The following is a 21,332-nucleotide window of genomic DNA, read 5'->3' as shown; positions in this document are numbered from 1 at the left end:
AATATTCTATTGTATGGATAGACCAGATTTTGTTTATCCATTCATCTGTTGAGGGACTGAGCTAAACCCTCACTTTATTACTTCTGTGCAAATAAACTCAAAGTGCACCCTTGATATCTTTTTATAACTTTTAGTTTGAGGGTTTTATGTATAGGCCCACCTCATTTGATGGCTCTTTGCCTTATTACACTTGGAAGATACTGTGTGTGTGCTTTTTTTTTTTTAAATAAATTGAGCAGCTCCACACTGTCGGTGTGTGTCATTTTTCCAAGCATCTGCTGACTTGGTGTCTCTGTATCATATTTTGGTAATTCTTGCAATATTTCAAGCTTTTTTATGATTCTATCTGTTATCATGGTCTGTGATCTGTGATCTTTGGTGTTACTGTTGCAAAAAGATGATGACTTACTGAAGGCTCAGATGATGGTTAGAATTTTTTTTTTTTAGCAATACAGTATTTTAAAATTAAGGTGTGCACATTGAAGTCCAGGTGGTACAGTGGTAAAGAATCTGCTTGAGAAGGCAGCAGACACCAGAGCTGCAGGTTTGATCCCTGAGTCGGGAAGATTCCCTGGAGGAGGTTATGGCAACCCACTCCAGTATTCTTGCCTGAGAAATTCCATGGACAGAGAAGCCTGGCGGGCTACAGTCCATGGGGTTGTAAGAGTTGCACATGACTTAGCAGCTAAACCACCACCACCATTATCCGTTTGGCTGTGCTTGGTTCTAGTTGTGGCCTTCAGGGTCTTTAGTTGTGGCGCATGGGATCTAGTTCCCTGACCAGGGATCAAACCTGGGGCCCCTGCATTGGGAGCTTTAACCACTGGTCCACCAGGGCAGTCCCTCTTTGTGGCCCTCTTGATTCAAGGTCTTGCCTCCACGCCTTTGTTTCTGTCTCTCATGGTGACGGTTTGGGCAAAACTCTGTTCCTCCCCAGTTCCCACAAAAGACCCCCTTGCACACAGCCACTCGAGGTGTAATAAATTAACTTTAATGAGGTGTTTGGGGGCTGGGAACTGACAAGGGGTTTATGTGGCAGCTAGGCAGCCAGTCTCCCTTTATCTGCCTGCACTGTGGAGCCCTGCTATCCTCGTCATGCCCTCACCCCTCCCATTTGGCTGGGTCCAATCTCTTCCCCACCCTTCTCTGGTTTGCATTCTCCCATCTGCCCAGACAGAAGCCCACATGTCCTTCTCACTGTCTCTTGCAGAGTGACTCATGGCCTGTTCTCCGGTTCAGCATTCTGCCCCAAGGTCTCTATCTGCCTGTTTTCTCCAACAGACAGGGGAATTCTGGGTCCGTGCCCCTGATCATGGACTTGTTTAGAAAATAAACAGGTCAGAGTATCAGAGAAGCTCTTCATCCTGGGGCTTGGGCTATGTCCCTCCAGGTCTGAAGGCAGACTGTGCTGCCCAGCTGTCGCGTCTCATTCTTCAGCATCTATTTTTTTCTCCTTGTTTTGGAAACAACTTCCTGCTTTCCTCTGCAGATGACCAAGGTCTTGTTAACCCCAGCACGCTGGCCACAGGTGCTCTCCTGGGACCGCATCAGTTCAGGGCCACCACTTGCTCCTGCTCCTTGGACAGTCCCAGGGCAGCTGAGTTCCGGCCTCTGGTTCTCTTCCGATGACAAGGGTCAGTGACTATTTCTTGTAAGCCACCGAGATTCAACTAAATCAGAGATTTAGAAGCTCAAGGCCAGAAGTCAAATTCTTACCAAATAAACCTCTGGTAGCTGCGACATTCTGTGTGGCCCTACTATGCAGGAAAGGATTAACCTTGTTCAAAAAAAGACCTGGCCCTTTGCCCCTGGTTCCTGTGAAGTAACTTCTTAGCCCTTCTTTGGAATGTCCTGGCAGATAGAAGGCTTTGTTTACCTGGGGCTGTGGGTTATAGAGGATAATCTATGCCGATGGTGTGATTCACGGCGGGGGCATTAGGCCACACAATAATGGCTTGACCTATGTTGGTGACAGGCTTCCCAGTGGGTGCAGCGGTAAACAATTCGCCTGCTAATGCAGGAGATGCAAGAGACACAGGTTCAATCCCTGAGCCGAGAAGACCCCCTGGAGGAGGAAATGGCGACCCACTCCAGCATTTTTTCTTGGAGAATCCCATGGACACCGATGGGGTTGCAAAGAGTCAGACACGCTTGATCGTGCACGCGCTCTTTCTTCAACTCTTTCTATGTTGGTGCCAAGGTCAGCTGCATGGGTGGTCAGCCAGGTCCACATGATTGACACCTCTGGAAACCAAGGCTCAGGCGTGCTTTCCTGCTTGCCAACACTCTGTGTGTGCTGTCACACGTTATTGCCGGGAGAAGTAAGTGCTGTCCGCACGACTCCACCGGGACTGAACAACCAGAAGCTTGTGCCGGGACCCAGCCCTGTGAGTTTTTTCACACTGCTGTTCTTGATCTCATCCTTGCAGTGCAGTAAATTATGTCCGCGAGTAAACAGCTTTCCTGAGTTCCATAGTCCTTGTAGCGAATGACTCCACCTGAGGCTGGTCTTGTAGACCCTTGAACTTGCCCTCCGCCCGGGTCGCCATGCTGTGAGGCAGAGAGGGCATCCTTGAGGTCTGGCAGGGGAAGGGTGGCCAGTGTCTTTGGAGGGAGACTCCCTCCATTGAGGCAGGGGAGGGAGTCCAGCTGGAAGATCCAGGTCCTCACCAGCTCCAGGCTCACCACTCAGTGTCCACGCTGTCATCTGGTGCCCTCTGTTGGTGGATCCTGGGGATTGCTGCCAACAGCTGAATATCTGACCATCTAGGGAAATAAGCAAATTTTAGCCTCTTGTTCAGTTGCTCAGTTGTATCCAACTCTTTGCAACCCCATAGACTGCAGCACACCAGGCTTCCCTGTCCTTCACTATCTCCTGGAGTCTGCTCAAACTCATGTCCACGATGCCAACCATCTCATCTTCTCTCCTAACTTTAGCCTCAAGCCCTTATAGCAAAAATTCTTCCTGCCGAAGCCCAGCATGCAGAGAGCTGCAGGCCTGCTCCTTTTCCAACCGTGGAAGCCAGGGCAGCACTTCTCCAGGTATGGTCAGGAACGGGAAGGAAAGGGGAGATCTGAAAATGCAGATTCCCCGGTTAAGTGCTGCGGGTGCACAGAGATGCCTGGCCCTTTCTTGGGAAAGCCCACGGCGATTAATCTGGGGTTTGTGCAGACCCCCACCCTCTCCTCAGCTCCACCACCATACTTACCCCATTAGTAGAGGGACTGTACTGGTTCTGACCTGAGGAGACAGGAGGAGAAGTGATCAGAAGTGAATGGCAATGCTGGAAAGCATGGGAAGAAGACACACGTGGGGGACCAGGCCCCTTGAATTCTAAGTCCCAGCTCTGCTATTGACACTGGGGAGTCATGTCCCAAAATGGTTTCTACATTTAAAAACACAGTTGGGGTATAGGCTTCATCTCCTTATTCCTTCAGTTATTAAGTACACATAAATCTTTATTGAGCATGGACTCTGGAACCAGATGGAAGAGTTCAAATCCCAGTCCTTTAGGAGCTGTGTGACCATGGGCAATTGACTTAACCTCTCTGTGCCTCAGTTTCCTCAACCATCCAACAAGGATTTATTCAGCAAATAGCAAATGTCTACTTTGTGCCAGATGCATTCTGGGTGCTGGGGATAGAGAGGTAAACAAAACAGACAAAAATACCCAGTGTGTGGCTTACAATGTGCCAAATGCTATGGTAAGTGCTGGGTCTACATTAACAGGTATGGATATGCCCATTTCACAGATGAGGAAACTGAGTCATAGTAAGGCTTTTGCCCATGGTGACTCCTGTGGGTTCAGGCACAGGCAGTCTGGCTCTGGATGTGATGCATTCTGCAAACATTTCCTCAAATGCCTCTTTTGTGCCTGATCCAGTGGTAGGTGGTGCTGGGGACACAGCCATGACTGACAGTTCTAGCTCTGTGCTCTTGGGTTTCCCAGTCCACTGGAGAGACAGACAAGTCCCCACACCATGATGCCCCTGAGTGGGCAAGGGGTGGGGGTGGGGAAGACCAGAGCAGGTGCTTGGTTCATTTCAGGGGAAGATCAGGGAGGGCTCCCTGGAGGACAGGCTCCCCAGTGGGATGTGAGGAGGCCTTTTTGTTTAGTGGTTGAACGAATAAAACTTTGTAACCAACAGATCTACTTCAACTCTTGACTTTCCAGCTGTGCGCCAGCTGGCAGGTAATGTCACCTCTCTGAGCAAATGTTTCCTCATCTATAAAATGGGCTCACAGAGGGACTCTCTTTACAGGGTGGTGGTGAGCATTCAACGGGGCTGTGCAAGAAGTGCCTGGCACAGAGAAAGTGCTCGGCAAAATGTAGCTCTTGTGATTACAGAATTAGCCACAGGACTTTGCCAGAGGGAGCCATGGGGAAGGGGGTTCCAGGCAGGGGAACAGCCTTGCAAAGCCCTTGAGCCAGGGATCTGGGCACCTTTTGGAACTAGGGATTGGGGCAACCCCACCTTTCAGGGAGCCAGTCCTGAGCAAGGCAGATGAAGGAAAGTGGGGGTGAGGGGTTAAGTGTTTTTCTACACTGCATCCCTCTGGCAGGAGCTTCTGCGTCACCTGGATTGAAAGCCAAAGTCCTTACTGTGTACGGGAGCTGCTCCCACTTTGTACAAATGAATCAGTGATCCAATGAATAAAACTCCCTGGTCTCAGTGTCCCTGTCTGTCCAATGGGGGAACCTCATGGTGTGGGCATGAGGGTTCAGAGAGAGGCTGCCACGTGGAAGGCTTAGTACAGAGTCTGCAGGCTCATAGTAGGTGCTTAATGTTCATTTACAGCAAGCAGGCGGGGGATATGTCAAAAAAGGGGGGACTCACGGGACTTTCTGTGCCAGAGGAAACAAAACAGCAGCATGACAACCAACAGGATTACCGAGGCCACGATGATAATGGTCATAGAGGACGAACCCTCTTGTGGCTGCTCCCTAGGACTTTCTGCCAGAAGAGAAGGAAGCAGAGATTTAAGCTGAGAGACTTTTGGGGGGGTTTCACCTGCCCACCAAAATATTAGACTTCACTTTTGAAGGAGGCTACTGCTCTGCCTCCCTCAGTCTATATGGTTTAGCTGAGCTTCACTCCACCCTCTGGTTCCTAGGGTGGGACTTGGGTTTTCTTTTTTTTTAATTTTTTATTATGTGTTGGGGTAGAGCCAGTTAACAAATGATGTTGTGTTAATTTCAGGTGAACAGCGAAGGGACTCAGCTATACATATATATGTATCCATTCTCCCCCAAACACCCCTCCTGTCCAGGTTGCCGCATAGCATTGAATAGAGTTCCACCTGCTATATAGTAGGTCCTTGGTTATCCATTTTAAATATAGCAGTGTGTAGATGCCGGAGGATGGGACTTTGACCTGGGTCTGGCCAATCAGAACATTCCATTCCCTCTGGCTGCTGCAACTGGTTCTTGAGGTGGGGGTGGACTGTGACCTAAGTTGAACCAATGAGAGCCAGCCTTCGGACTCTGGCTACCACTACTGAAAGTGGTGTATTCTTTCTCTTGGGTTTACTAAACTGGTGGGCTGTGAGTCTATAAACTGCTGGGGATCATCTTACCTTCCTGAGAGGAAAGCCCGCCAGGGAATAAAGCCAGCAAAAGATAAGCAGAGACAATAGAGGTCAAGAAAAGTTCCTGGATTACAGAGTTGGAGCACTTGGATCTAATCATACCTGAAGGTGAATTTCTAATAAAGTCCCATTTTTGCCTGGGCTATTTTGAGTTGTGCTTTTATCAATTGCAAATGACAGAGTTCTGTCTAATATACTTGGGAAAGCCTGCCTGAGTCCATTGGGAAGAGGTATTATGTAACTACCCCAGCCTGGGTTTGCAGAGGGGTGTGCCCAGGGGGCTGTACCGTGGTTTCAATGGTTCAGATGGTGAGTTAACAGACAGTAAAGCTGAGCCCGCTGAACCTTCCATGAAGGGGCTTAGGGAAAGAATGGGAGCTTGGGAGCATTCTTGTGGTTGAGGGACTCCTTTAACCAGGGACCACCTCTAAACCCCTCCTCCCTCAGAGGGAATCCTACTTTGATATCCTCTTTGATATCTATCCTAAGTTCCTCTGTTCTCCCCACCCAGGGGGGCTCCTCACCTCTGAGCAGGACGGTCACGTTTGCCTGGCTGGTCCCTAGGGCATTGGTGACAAGGCAGATGAAAGTCACATTGATGGTCTCGTCCACAGTATCAATCAGGAGCTGAGTGCCCTGGGCCACAGCAGAGGGTGGCAGGGTTCCGTTGGTCCTAGGAGAGACAGATGGGTGAGGAAGTGGTCTCAGTCAGAAGCCTAGAGTAACTGGTGTTGGGGTACTCACTGTATAGCAGGAATATAGCACCTCTCACGCCATCTATAATACAAGTTCAGAGCAAGCCTGGAGTTCCCCCAACTCTGCCGCTTACACTCCCATCCAGCCTATCAGCAAATCCTGTCTGCCCCATGTTCAAAATCTGCACAGATGAACTTGCCTGGTGGTCCAGTGGTTAAGAATCTGCCTGCCAATCAATCCAGGGGACGTGAGCTCGATCCCTGGTTGGGGAACTGGGATCTCACATGCTGAGGGGCAACTAAGCTTGCGAGTCACAACTACCGAACCCAGGCGCCTCTGCTAGAGAACCTGTCTGTGCAAACCACAGAGTCCACGGACTCTGGAGCCCGCGCACCATGACTGGAGAGAGGCCCACGCGCTGCAAGGAAGGTCCCGCGTGCAGCAACTAAGACGCAACTCGACCAAAAATGAATAACATTAAAAACAAAAAGAACATAACCAAAGTCTCTCCTCTGCTCAGTTGTTGTTGTGCAGTTGCTAAGTCGTGTCTGACTCTTTGTGACCCCATGGACTGTAGCCCTCCAGGCTGCCCTGTCCTTCACTGCCTCCCGGAGTTTGCTCAAATTCATGTCCATTGAGTCGATGATGCTATCTAACCATCTCATCCTCTGCTGCCCTCTGCTCCTTCTGCCTACAATCCTTCCCAGCATCAGGGTCTTTTCCAATGAGTCGGTTCTTTGCATCAGGTGGCCAAAGTATTGGAGCTTCAGTTTCAGCATCAGTCCTTTCCATGAATATTCAGGGTTGATTTCCTGTAGGATGGACTGGTTTGATCTCCTTGCAGTTCAAGGGACTCTCAAGAGTCTTCACCAGCACCACACTTCAAAAGCATCAGTTCTTCGGCGCTCTGTCCTGAGCCCTTCCGTAAAGGAAAAGTCCTGACCACGGGCACAGGTCCCACACAAACTGGCCCCCTGACGCACTGACCCCTTTGCTCCTGCCTCTATATCCATGGTGGCTGACTTGTTGACCCTGGAACGCTTCAGTTATGGTCCCACTTCAGGGTCTTTGCATATGCTGTTCCCTATGCCTGGAATGCCCTTCCCATTGGTACCCATACTGCTCACTCTCACCTCCTTCAGTCCTTTACTCAGACATCACCTTTGTGACACCTTCCTTGGTTACCCTCTTTCAACTGTAGCGACCCCTCATCTCCTCTGCACGATCTTTCCCACGGCACTTATCACCACCTGACACACTCCATCCTTAAAAATGGCATCTTGCTTATTTTTCTTTAAATTAAAAAAAGTTTTTTTTAATTTTGGCCATGTCCTAAAGCTTGTGGGATCTTCGTTCCCTGACCTGTGATTGAACTCCAGGGGCCCTTGGCAGTCAAAGTGTGGAGACATAACTTGTGACCCACCAAGGAATTCTGACATTACCTTGTTTGTTTCTCTCCCCATATCTGGAGATCCGAGAGGGGGGAATCTGGTTCTTTTTCATTTACCAAAGCCTGTGGGTGGTGCTAGTGGTAAAGAACCCACCTGCCAATGCGGGAGTCCTAAGAGGTGTGAATTCAGTCCCTGGGTGGGGAAGATCCCCTGGAGGAGGGAATGGCAACCCACTGCAGTATTCTTGCCTGGAGAATCCCATGGACAGAGGAGCCTGGCGGGCTACAGTACATGGGGTCACAAAAAGTCGGACACGACTGAAGTGACTTAGCATGCAGCACCTGGGTCAGTAGCATCCGACACACAGTAAGTAGTCAAGAAACACTGGTTTAGGGACTTCCCTGGTGGTCCAGCGGCTAAGACTCCGCCTTCCCAGTTCAGGGGGCCCACGTTCGATCCCTGGCCAGGGAACTAGATCCCACATGGCACAACTAAAACCTGGTGCAGCCAAATAAATAGATAAATATTTTAAAAGAAAGAAAGAAACATGGTTTAATGGACAGAGGAGGCCAGGGCATGGGTTTGGGTATTCTGCAGGGCTGGCATGGAAACCTGGCTGTATGGTTCGTGAGCCTGAATTGCGGTGCTTTGAGACAGGAAGGTAAAGGCCAGCTGTCAATACCAATGGAAAACCTTTGATTGGCAGCTCCGCTGGCCAACCATTGAGATGTGACTGGCTGTCCACAGAGGTGGACAGACGGGGATGCCCGCCACCACGACATTTGCATAGTTGAGAACGGGAAAACACCTCTGTATCCCCAGGTGGGACTGGTTATGTCACTGACAGCCTCATTTGTGACAGAGTCCTAGCCCCTCAAAGAAGCAGGTGGTGGGGTTTTGAAATGCATAAATGATGAGGACTGTTGGATAGATGGCAAGAGGGATGGACTGAAGGGCAGGAATGTGATAAAGCAAGTCCAGAAAAATGTTATTGAGAGAATCCACATAGTGGGCTTTTGAATGTTTACTGGAAAATGCTTACAAGACTTCTGTAGGCTTGAAACATTTCTTGATAAAATGCTGGGGGAAAATAGATCTATGTGCCCTGACTCGGAAAGGTGTTCACGAGAGGGACTTTCCTGGTGGCCCAGCAGTTAAGACTCTGCGCTTCCACTGCAAAGGAGCGTGGGTTTCATCCCTGGTCAGGGAACTGAGATCAGATATGCTGTGAGGTGTGGCAAAGACGAAACAAAAATGAAAGAAATGTATTCATGGACAGAGGAAAGTTTTCAAAATTATACATACAGCACAGTTTCTTTCTTTTTTTTTTTTAGAAATATTGAAAGAAAAAAAAAAGAAATATTGAAGGAAGGACAGGAAGGATATACAACAAAGGGTAACAGTGATGTTTCTGGAGATGACTGAGTACAGGACTGTCGGAGCTATTTTCTTCTTTTTACTCATAACCATATTGCCTAGAGTTTCTACAGTGCTCAAAAGTTATTTTTGTAATAAGAAAAACTGGGCCCAATAAAAATTAGGTTAAATCGTTTACCCCTGTGCCTTTATCTTTCCCCACTCTTATCCTTGGTCTCAATAGCAATTTGAGGAAGTTTTTTGATTGCTCTGCTCCTCAATCAAGAAAATCAGGAGGGGGCTACTTCCCTGGTGGTAGCTTCCAGTGGTTAAGAATCTGCCTTGCAATGTAGGTTTGATCCCTGGTAGCTCAGCTGGTAAAGAATTTTGGTAGCTCAGTTGGTAAAGAATCTGCCTGCAATGCAGGAGGCCCAGGTTTGATTCCTGGGTTGGGAAGATCCCCTGGAGAAGCAATAGGTTACCCACTCCAGCATTCTTGGGCTTCCCCTGTGGCTCAGTTGGTAAAGAATCAGCCCACAATGCGGGAGACATGGGTTCGATCCCTGGGTTGAGAAGATCCCCTGGAGAAGGGAAAGGCTACACACTCTGGTATTCTGGCCTGGAGAATTCCACGGACTGTATAGTCCATGGGGTCACAGAGAGTCAGACATGACTGAGCGATTTTCACTTGGGGAACTAAGATCCCACAAGCCTTGGGGCAACTGAACCTGTGTGCTGTGACTGCTGAGCATGCCTGCCACAACTAGAGCGTCTGTGCGCCACAAGATCCCATGTGCCGCAACTAAGACCCGATGCAGCCAAATAATAGATGTTTTTAAAAATGAGAATGGGGATGGGACAGTATTTGCTCTGTAAAAGGTCACTGAGCAGGTCACACAAGGTGGCTGGGGAGGTGGCACAGCCCAGGGCTTAAGAGGATTGGGTTTGGAGCCAGATGCCACCGGGACAGTCACCTCTATACCCGTGTGTCCGGGCAGATGACCACAGCTCCTGGGCAGATCTTTAACCCGGGCCTGGCGATAGTGCAAACTGTGGCCAGAGAGTGGGGATCACGTGGGGTGCAGGTAAGTACCTGGCACACAGCAGGCACCCCATAAAGAGCAGGTGTGTCAACAAACCTGGACTTTATCACCTCATTAACTCTGTGCATACAAGATATGTTCCTGGGGGCCCACAGTTGACTTCTTGTTCTGTTTTTAACTTTCCTGCCTACACCCTTCCTCCCTCAGACCCTGGAGTCCAGGCCCCCAGCCCCTCCTTCCTCTGACCCAGGAACTCACGTGCTCCAGCTGTAGCTTGTGGGCTCTGGTTTGCTGCGGACATCACAGTTCAGGGCAACCTCTCTACGGCCGATGTACCAGTTGTCATCATAGCCGGATATGGAAACCTTGGGGGGCGCTGGGGGAAGCAGACACACAGGCTCAGAGACAGGGAGCCTTCAAGGGGCCCAAAGATAGCTGGGATTCTTGTCACAACAGGAAGAGGGCCTTGGCAGGTTTGGGGAACAGCTCATGGTGGAGAGGCCTGGGAGGGGTCTGGGTAATGGGTTCCAGATTCTGCCCCAAGAATAGGAGCCTGGGAGTCCTCTGCAGGGTGCTAGGACGGGGGTAACAGAGAGCGCTTCTCAGGACCTGCCTCTCTGTTGGTTTTCCCTATAAAGCCAGGTCCTGGCATGCCTGGGACGTCCTGTGAGAAAAAGCCTCCTTCTGGGTGTTCATAACACATGTGAGCATATTCAAGGCACTGACAAGTCCTGCAGAAGAGAATCCTGGATGACTGCATTTCAGTCTGCGTCTTACCCAACTCAAATGTGATCAACAGGGAAGATTTTTAAAGTCCCCAGGGGGAAGGCCAACGAGACAGGGTGTTTTTATATGTGTGTTGGGAAGGAGCCAGTATAGACACCGTCCTCACTCAGATCCAGTTGAGGGGGGTTGGGTGTAGACAGTGCAGCAACTGTCAGGCAGGGAGTAGTCAGTCCAGACAGTGATGGGAGGACCCAGTCCACAGATGAGCCAGTGTAGACAACAGTGGAGCAAAGGGGAATGTAGACTACACGGGGGGTGGGGGTGGGGACAATGTAGGCAGTTCTCCAGGACAGCCAGTGTAGACAATGTTGTGGGTCGGTGTGAGAGAGTATCTAGGAGAACTTGAGTAGAAAATGCAGGGTGTCAAGGCAGCAGTGGTCAACTGCCAACTGCCTTCAGCTGGCCTAAAGGAGTGGTGTAGACAGTGAGGGCAATGCTGTCTGGGGCCCTTAGGAGCCAGTGTAGACAACAGTGTGTGTGTGTGCTCAGTAGCATCCAATTCTTTGTGATACCATGGACTGTAGCCCACCAGCCTCCTCTTGTCTGTGGAATTTTCTAAGAATACTGGAGTGGGTGGTCATTTCCTCCTCCAGGGGATCTTCCTGACCCCGGGATCAAACTTGCATCTCCTGCATTGGCAGGCAGATTCTTTACCAGTAGCGCCACCTGGGAAGCCCAGACGGTATTATGGCAGTGTAGAAAACACAAGGGAGTTGGTATTGATGGTGACGAAGCAGTGTAGCAGTGTGCACAAGGTCACTGCGGACAGCTGCCCAGGGAAGAGGGTGTAGGCACTGTGTGCGGGCTCAAGAGAGTGTACGTGGGGTGTCCGTGTAGACAGCAGCCCCCAGGGAGCAGTGTGAACTGTGGTATAAAAAGCTGGCAGAGTCCTTCCCTAGCAGTCCAGTGTTTAAGACTCAGCGCTTCCATTGCACGGGGCATGGGTTTGATCCCTGGTCAGGGAACTAAGGGGCTTCCCACGTGGTACTAGTGGGTAAAGAACCCATCTGCCAATGCAGGAAACATAAGAGCCTCAGGTTCACTCCCTGGATGGGGAAGATTCCCTGGAGAAGGGCATGGCAACCCACTCTAGTATTCTTGCCTGGAGAATCCCATGGACAGAAGACCCTGGAACAGTCCATGGGGTCGCAAAGAGTTGGACACGACTGAAGTGACAGCATGCACGTAGGCGCAGGGAACTAAGATCCCACATGCCCTGTGGTATGGCCAAAAGGAAAAAAAAAAAAAAAAAAAAAAAAAGAAGCTGATATAGACAATGAAGGACAAGGTTATCTATGGCCCAGGGGAGTCGGTGTAGATGATGTGGGGATGGGTGTTAAGGGAAGAGTTAGAGAGCCAGCTCTGATGATGAAACGATGTAATGTTGAAAGTGCCCCTCGGAGTCAGTGTAGTGGGAGGGTGGAGACAATTGTCCAATGGCAGGGGGAGGGTGGAGACAGCTGTCCAATGGCGGGGGGAGGTACAGACAGCTGTCAATGGCAGGGGGAGGGTGCAGACAGCTGTCCAATGGCAGGGAGAGGGTGGACACAGTTGGCCAATGGCAGGGAGAGGGTGGAGACAGCTGGCCAATGGCAGGGGGAGGATGGAGACAGTCTGGCAGCCCCTCCTGCCCTTGCTCACACTTAGACCCACTCACCGGACACAGCCAGGGTCATGGGAAGCACCACGGGCTCCTCAAAGCTCTCGTGCTCCACTCTGCAGGTGACGTTTCTGCCGTCCATCTGGCTGGAAGGTGTTAAGATTAAGAGGCTGATGACGGTGACGGTGCCGGGCAGGGGCCCTGGCACCTGGGTGGTATTGGTCTTTCCATCTGAGGACCAGGAGATGCGGGCAGGTGGGTGACCGCCTATGGAGACGCAGCGGGCCACCGGCACAGGGTTCGGGCTGAGCGAGATGTTCAGGATCTCAGCCTTGTTCTGGGGCTGGGCTGAGAAGAGGAGCAAAAGACACGGGTTACGCCTCACCAACAGTCATGCAACAAACATCTCAGCAGCAGGGGAGTGCCTAGATGAGGATACTGGATGTGGCCATGTTCAAATCCCTGCTCTGTCCCAGCCACAGGGTGGCCTTGGGCAAGTTCGTGCCTCAGTTTCCTTGTCTGTCAACTGGGGATAAGGGGAGGATGACCAGCGATGAGAATTTATAGGTAAAGCTCTTAAAACGGTACTTGGCAGGTAATAAGTGCTCAATATATGTAATTATGATTGGTAATTGAATACGGTGTCTGGCTCTGTGATGGGCAGTATTGAAGACTCAGGAAGGACTGAGACAGCCCTACCCCTGCCTTCATGGGGTGGATTGTTGGAAGGGAAGACAGATTTCCCCAGACAGTGATGACTCAGACTGGGCAAGGCTGGGATGCCCCCATCCCACATCCTGGAAGGGGTGCCTGAATCTCGGGGGGGGGGGGGTTGGTTACTGAGGGCTGCATGGAGGAGGGGAGGGCTGAGCTGTGCTATGGAGATTCAGACAAGAGTGACTGGCTCAAGGTTCCATAGTCGTAAATGACAGAACTGGATCTTCCCACAAGGTCTGTGTGACTCCAAAACTACCTTGCCCGTTTCTTCATCATTCTGGTGATTCCCAGACCTGGGATTTCAAGTGGTTCCTTTTCCCTCCGTACCTGTGTTCTTGTTACCCAAGATTTCTCTTTAATTTGACTCACCAGTTCTGTTTTACTCTCATCCTAAGTCATAAGACCTGAAGTCTTAAGTTTTCTGAAATGATGAAAGATGCCTTTGGTTGGGGGCATGTGTCAGGCACTGTTCCAAGGAATTAACCTTTCATGAGTCATTCATGCAAGATCCGGGACAGTTCCTGACACAGAAAGTGATAGCGAGCTCCCCTGGTGGCTCAGATGGTAAAGAATCTGCCTGCAATGCAGGGAACCCAGGTTCAATCCCTGCATTGGGAAGACCCCCTGGAGAATGGTGAGTCATTCATACAAGACCCAGAACAGTTCCTGACACAGAAGCAAAAAAGAAACAAACAAAAAAGAAGCAAATAAGGAAGCTCTTATTCATCCTCATAGCAATCTCCATTTCACAGAGGAGAAAACAGGCAAAGAGACTTCGTATTCAGTTGCCAAGAGGAAGGCCTGTCATATTTTCTCTGGTACTCATAAAAATGAACGCATGTTTCCATGACAATGCCGACGGCATGCTCTCCCCTCCCACCCCCCTGTTGGAGAAAGCCCTCCACTCCTGGATATCAGAATCTTCCCCTCCCAGTCTATTTCAACTCTCCCTTTCGCTCAGTGGGTAAAGAACCGGCCTGCAATGCATGAGACAGGAGACATGGGTTCGATTCCTGGGCTGGGAAAATGCCCTGGAGCAGGAAATGGCCACCCACTCCAGTACTCTTGCCTGGGAAATCCCAAGGGAGGAGCCTGGCGGGCTGCAGTTCATGGGGTCACAAAGAGTCGGACAGACTGAGCAGTCACTCACTCACTTCCTCACCAAAAGGAGTTAACAGGAACTGACCCACTATCCCCAGTCCAGTCTCTGCTCTAAGCGGTTCACCTGGATGAACTCCTTGGACCCTCAGGATAGCTTTCTGAAGGCAGCACTGTTGTTACTAAGCCTCTTTTCAGAGGTTTCAAGATGAATCCACCTGCCCAAGCTGGCAGTGGCTTCCCAGCTTCCCAGGCCAGTCTCTGTCCCCACCTACTTTTTGCATCAGCCACTCTCCCCTATACCACCAGCATCCCCAGATCCTCCAATCCCCTTGGCCCACAGCCTCCAAGATCTTACATCCCTGGACCTCCCCTGCATCCCGCAGGGTCATTGCCCTACCTCCTTCTTGTTTCCCTCGGAATTTCTCCCTCCCTTCTGGGCCCTTCCCTCTACTTGCTTACCTCTCTACCCCACTCCACATCCCTCCCTTTCAGCTCCTCCCTCCTCCCAGCTCACCGAGCACACGGAGCAGGATTCGAGCGCTCTTGTCACCATTAGGGAACGTGGCGAACTGGCAGGTGTAATTAGCTTCATCTTCCACGAGCAACTCCCGCACAACCAGCGAGGCGTCCCACAGCTTCTCGCCGGGCTTGGCGGCCATGAATTCCAACCGGCTGGACTCGTGGAAGTTGGGGCCCTGGGCGGGGTGGAAGACTGCCACGCTGCGGGCGAGCTCTGCCTGTCTCTGTTTTGTCCAGGTCACTTGCGTCACCGTCACACTATGTTCCAGGGGGTCGAGTTTGCATGAAAGTATTACGGTTTCTCCCAGGAAGCCGGACACCTGGAGTGGGGCCTGCACTGTGATTATCTTGGTCCCTGAGGGGAAACACAGGGTGGGTCACATATGAGTGTCCCTGATCTGGATGGGGTAGGGGGCTCCTGGAGCTTGGAGCCCCTTGGGTGTCTGTGTGTTGAGGGGAACGGGGATGCGGAGCACCAGTCCTGGTCCAGGGGTGAGGATGAGATGGGGGCTGGACTGGGTCTGCAACTGGGTCCCGTTCCCCGCCCCCACGCCCCCCCCCCCCACAATTGGGTTCTTATTACCATATATCCTCTATCTCAGCATCATCAATTTTTAAAATTGCGGTCCGTGTTGTGGTTAAAAAATTAAATTTGCCTCTTAAGCTACTTTAAAACATATAATCCAGTGGCAATTAAGTACATTCATGATGTTGTGCAGACAGCATCACTGTCTAGTTCCAAAACTTTTCTGTTAACTCCAGTCATCAATTTTAAGATGGACTGGGATGCTCTTAGAGCATTTCCGATTTAGAGATATGGGAAGGGGAGGAAGGGGTTCTCAGGTGGCTCAGTGGTAAAGAATCCACCTGCCAATGCAGAAGATGTTGGTTCAATTCCTGGGTGGGGAAGATCACCTGAAGTAGGAAAAGGCAACCCACTCTAGCATTCTTGCCTGGAAAATTCCATGGAAGAGGAGCCTAGTAGGCTACAGTTCATGGCATCACAAAGAGTTGAACATTGACTGAGTATGCCTGCGCGCGCACACACACACACAAGGGGGAAGAAATTCAACATCTTAGGATCCATGAAATAAAGTAGTATTATTACTCTTTGTGGCCTTGGGTTAGGAAAATGTTTGTAGGGGGTCCAAGCATAAGAAGGGAGTTGATAGGACTTCCCTGGTGGTCCTGTAGTTAAGACTTCCAATGCAGGAGGCACAGGTTTGATCCCTGGTCAGGAAGCTAAGATCCCACATGCCTTAAGCCAAAAAGCCGGAACATAAAAGTGAAGCAGGATTGCAACAAATTCAATAAAGACCATTAAAAAGCGTCCACATTTTTTTTTTTAAATGTTTTTTTAAAAAGAAGGGAGGTGATTATAGCCCCAAGGTTTTGGATCCCCTCAGCTCTCTGTTGTGAGGGCTTCAGGCAGATTCCTTAACATCTCTGATTCTTTACTACTAGTTTGTAAAATAGGACTAATTACAGCTAACATTCTGGGGTTGCCTACACAGATTAGGAGCTGTTCAAAGTGCTTCACACATCTCCCAGCATTTAGTCCTTAAGCAGCATACTGAGGCAAAGCACCAGAGTCAGCCCCACTTTAGAGAGAGGAAATCCAAAGCAGAGTCTTTTGCTCCAGGTCATACTGAGGGCAAATGGCAAAGGTGGGATTTGAACCTGGGCCATCTTCAATCAAGACTCCTGATCTCTAATCCACAGACTCCATAAGAAAATCATTCTCCCTAGAGTCCCAGCACACACTAGATCCTCAATATGTGTTGACTTTTATCCATATTGATAAACATAATTAGTAAACATCCTTATTAATAATAATAGGGATAAAGGAGAAGGCAAGAAGGAGTTAAGTGCTTTGAATCTCAGTCCTTCCACTCACAAACTGTGGCCTTTGTGCCCGTGGTTTCACTCCTCTGAGCCTCCATCTTCTCATCTGTAAAATGGGGGTGGTTGTAACTTCAGAGGGAGTTGGGAGGACTAAATGATGAAATTTATGTAAAGACATATGCCAAGCACTCTATACCGGTGAATATTATAATTATTGCTACAAGGAAGAGGAGGTCAGGACATAGTGGACTGGGGTGCTTGGAGCAAGGCGTGTGGAGGGGGGACATGGTCTGGACATGAGGCGATTGAGTGGTGAGCTAAGCACCCTAGTCTCCGATCGAATGCCAGCTCATCCATGGATGTGCTGTGCAGTTCTGGGCAAGCTGATGGTAAGACCTCTGTGAGGATGACACTGGGTGAAGTGGCCTTTCTCTAGGTTTATACACTGTGTCATAGCCAGGCCCAAGTTTCACTGTGGGCCAGTCCTCCAACCCTCTCCAAGGTCCATGAGATCCACACTCCTAGCACTAGGATTTTCACCCTCATTGGACAGAGGGGTCAAGTGAGCCTTGCATGGTCCAGCTAGCTACCTGCCTGGGTAAACCAGCAAGTGAGGAGCAGAGCCCTGGGTTGAGACCTTCTGGGAAATGAGGAGACTCTGGTTTCCTCGCGTCTGTGTTCAGTATTATTACTGTTCATGTGAGTCATCACGGTCATTATTGTTTTTCTTCAGTGCATCTAGCTCAGGGTGTTTCCAAGACACCATCTTACAAGGTAGGTGGGATTCCACTCTCCTCTCCTTCCTCCTCCCAGGCCCCAATAGACATTTCAGGGAAACAGGGAGCTCGGGTCACTTTCCTGAGCTCACACAGGCGTTAAATGCCAAAAGCTATTTTGAACTCACCGCTGTCTGACGTCAGAGCTATACTCCCAGTATGCGGAACGCGGCCCCTAGTAGGCACTCAATAAATGTGTGTGGGATGAATGCGTGAATGAATGAATGAATGGCCGCGGCCTAGAGCCAGACGCGGTCGAAGGGGAATGAGAGAACGGGGTTATCTGCCGCTGCCCTCCTTCCCCTCATCAAGCATCCTCGGTGGCTGTTAGGTGGCTGCTGAGGGCTGGGGAGAAGGGTGCGCTCATACGCGAGCAGGTGCGCGGGTGTGCTGTACGGGCAGGTGTGGCACGGAGAAAGTTCACCTTCCGCCTTATTTTCCCCGGAGGCCTGCCCGCTCTGCCCTTCAGAAATCTCCCGAAGTCCGGCGGTTTTCCGGGAAGCTATCAGAAGAGTCTGGCCCAGGCCCGGCGTTCCTGCATCACTGGGGCGGAGGGGAGCGGGCGGGCGGGCGGCGAAGGGCAGCTAGCAACTCGGGGTGGGGCGAGCGCCCGGGCCGGTGGGGAGGGAGAGGGGGAACGGGGGTCGCCCGATCGCGCGGGGTCACTCACCGGCTCCCAGGGGCGCCCAGAACCACGGCAGCAGGAACTGCAGCAGCAGCAGCAGCCGCCGAGTGAAGAGAAAAGTAGAGGCCATGCCGGCTTCCTCTCGGCGCCGCTGGGCAGGACGCGCCCAGCCTCCTCCGCTCGAGCCGGGAGTCCGCTCGCTCTGCCAGCCGCGCGGGCGCGGCTCGAGCTGATTCCGCACCTTCTGGGCAGGAATCCCGGCCTCACTCAGCCGCCGCAGCCTCGGGGAGGACCTCCTCGGACTAGCAGCGAGGAAGAAGTAGAAACGGGCGCCTTCGCTGGTACCCGCCTGGCTCCTCCGGAGCCCGCGGAGGCGCAGGGTACTGCCCCTCCCTCCGCCCCCTCGCTACACCCCACTGACGTCACCTAGGACGGTGACTTCGCTGGGACTCGGGTTCGGATGCGTGGTTGTTGCAGTCGCTGAGTCGCGTCCTACTCTTGGTGACCCCACGGACTGTGGCCCGCCAGACTTCTCTCTGTCCATGGGATTTCCCTGGCAAGAAGCACTGCGGCGAGTAGCCATTTCCTTCTCCAGGGGGTCTTCCCCACCCGGGGATCCAACTGGGGTTTCCTTCTGCGCTGCAGGCAGGTTCTTTACCGCTGAGCCCCGAGGAAACGGAGGCGCTGGCAAAGAGGTTCAGCGACTAAAGTTCAGGGTTGGCGAGGGAAAGAGCAGGGATTCGAGTCTATCATGGGGACAGATCCTGCGTTCCTAACCCCCAAAGCTGCCAGCCCTGGGGTCACATTGGGCAAGTTGCCTCTCCTCTTGGGGCCTCAGTTTTCTCATCTGAAAAATGGACGGGATAACAATACCCTGTCTGTTTGTAAAGACTTAAACATGCAACTGCTTATGTTACCGAGTCCAAGCTGGTTCTGCTCCCTGCCGGACAGGCCAATGAATCAGATGAGGGATTGAGGCAAGGAAGAGATTTTATTCGGTTTCTCTCCTGAGTAAGATGACAGGCTAGTGCCTCAAAATAACCATCTTATGGGGTGTGGGTGCTAGGTTCTTTTATAGATCAGAGATGGGAAGAGTTGAGGAGGCAAAGTAAAAAAGCCATTAATCTTGCAAACATCTCCCAGAATGGCAAGCCTGAGGCAGGAAATGTGTTCATTTCCTCCTGCCATGGATAGGTGGACCGAACCCTTACAATTAATTAAATTAAACCCTTAATTTAACAGTCAGGCAGAGGGGCAGGATTCTCTGAAGTTGGCCATTCTGTATGATTATAATAACAAAAGCAACAAAAAGCAAGTCAAAGAAACAGTTCCAAAATGGAGTCAGAATTGGCTTCTCTACAACACTTGGTCCAATTTCTGGTATATATTTTGTACTCAGTAAACAGTCGCGATCACAAATAACAACTCATGTTGCTTTACAGTTATTATAAAATAATATTGATGGCATTGAATATTAATATCCTCACTTAGATGAGAATGACAGTTCATTCAGTTATCATTCCACGGATACTTGTTGAACCAGGTAGTATTCCAGGTACAGGGGACACAGCAGAAAGCAATACAGACAAAAATCCCAGCCTTCATGAAGCCCACTTCTAGTGGAAGGAAACAGATCACTAAAAGAGCAATACAGAGAATAGCATCATGTCTGGAGGTGATAACGGTCATGGATGAACATAGAGGGGAGAGAGATGGGAGAGACGAAGACAGAAATGGAGGAATGACAGAGGAATGGAGATAAATTCACTCTCAGAGATAGTCATGGGAGATGGGGAGAAAGAGAAAACACAAAAGATACAAAGATACAGAAACACAGGACAGAGGGGAAGGTGGAAGAGAATCAAGAGGTGACAGAGAGACCCAGACAGCGCTGTGCTCTGATATAAAACTTGTGAGACTTCCTCGTCCCCAGTCCTGTTCATCCTAGCCAGGACCCCTCCCGGCCCACTAGCAATTCTGACCCTTGTTCTGTGATATCCTCATGTCTTTCTAGAAGATTCCCCCTTTGGACTTTGACCAGTTCGGAGGATACTGTTTCTTGGTGTCCTCTCTGCCTTGGTCCCAGAGCAGCCAACTCCTGGCACACAGCCGTGGGTGGGTGGTTCTGATGCTGGGTGTCTCTCCCTCTGCATGTACGTAAGTGAATTTCTGAATGGAAATGTGGAAGCGGGTCTCGGGGAAATCTCTGAATTTTCTGGCACTCTTGCTCGGAGCCTGTGAGTAATTTCCAAACTGGGAAACTGCCTGTTGCCTTGTTCCTCCCTGAGCTGTGATGTCACCTCTGGGGTTCCCCCTCCTCCCAGGGCTCCCAGCTACGGCTACTGTGGTTTCAGTAGCCACCTCTCTGACTCTGGATGGTTAGCAGCTGCCCCCTTGCCCTCACCAATGTTTGGACGTCATATTTGGGGCCCAAGTCACCCCACATTCTGTCTTCTCCTCACTGGACATCTGACTTCCTGGCAACAAGAGTGGGGCCTCTGCTTCAAATCAGACCATTAGAACCTTGGTCCTGAACAATCCATGCAATGGGGATACCATAGGCTCTGTTATTGAAGCTGAAAAGTGGGGTCAAGGCAGGGCTGAGGGTCAGGGATGGGGTGAAGGTTAGGGATGAAGTCAAAGATGAGGTCAAAAAGGGAGGGCCTTGGGGACAGGCTTAGGATGTGGTGAGGGTCATTAGGAGGGGAAGGTCCTTTGCTGGCTGGTATTCCCAGGGAAAAACCCTTTGAGTCGATAAATACTCGGGAAGGCCAAAAGCTCCAGGCTGTCAAAATCTCTGAATTAAATAAAACGTCCTGGACTTCCCTGGTGGGCATTGCCCTCCAGTATTCTTGCCTGGAGAATCCCATGGACAGAGGAGCCTGGTGGGCTATGGTCCATAGCGTTGTAGAGTCAGGCACGGCTGAAGCGACTTAGCACACACACAGAGTGAATGGGAATTCTCCTGCCAATGCAAGGGATATGGGTTTGAGCCTGTGGGAAGACTCCACATGCCTCGGAGCATGTGGGCCTGTGCTCTGGAGCCCAGAAGCAGGAACTACTGAACCTGCACCACACAACTACTGAAGCCCATGCTCCTAGAACCTCTGCTCTGCAACAAGGGAAGCCCCATCTAGTCCCAACTAGAGGAAGCCTGTGTGCAGCAATGAAGACCCAGCACAACGAAAATAAAATAAATTAATAAAATAAAACATCTTGTTGCAGGTCTGAGTATGGCTGGGCAAGGCCATGATGGAGAGAGAAGGGTGCCAGCTGGAATGGGTGGG

The 21,332-nt window shown here is 50.7% G+C and overlaps 1 protein-coding gene across 1 annotated transcript; it reads right to left on the bottom strand.

Annotated features, from left to right (window-relative positions):
- Positions 1-969: 969 nt before the first annotated feature.
- On the bottom strand, positions 970-18,417 carry PVR (PVR cell adhesion molecule). The gene is made up of 8 exons (XM_065926275.1): positions 18,091-18,417; positions 14,795-15,154; positions 12,520-12,810; positions 10,335-10,452; positions 6,115-6,263; positions 4,840-4,956; positions 3,210-3,241; positions 970-2,766 (listed from the first exon to the last, which is right to left on the bottom strand). Exons 1-8 carry the CDS (start codon positions 18,173-18,175, stop codon positions 2,704-2,706), a joined length of 1,215 nt encoding a protein of 404 aa, XP_065782347.1. The 5' UTR covers positions 18,176-18,417; the 3' UTR covers positions 970-2,703.
- Positions 18,418-21,332: the final 2,915 nt, after the last annotated feature.

This window comes from Muntiacus reevesi, chromosome 2, assembly GCF_963930625.1.
Source record: "Muntiacus reevesi chromosome 2, mMunRee1.1, whole genome shotgun sequence".
Classification (NCBI taxonomy): Eukaryota; Metazoa; Chordata; class Mammalia; order Artiodactyla; family Cervidae; genus Muntiacus; species Muntiacus reevesi.
This window is presented reverse-complemented; position numbering and strand designations above follow the sequence as displayed.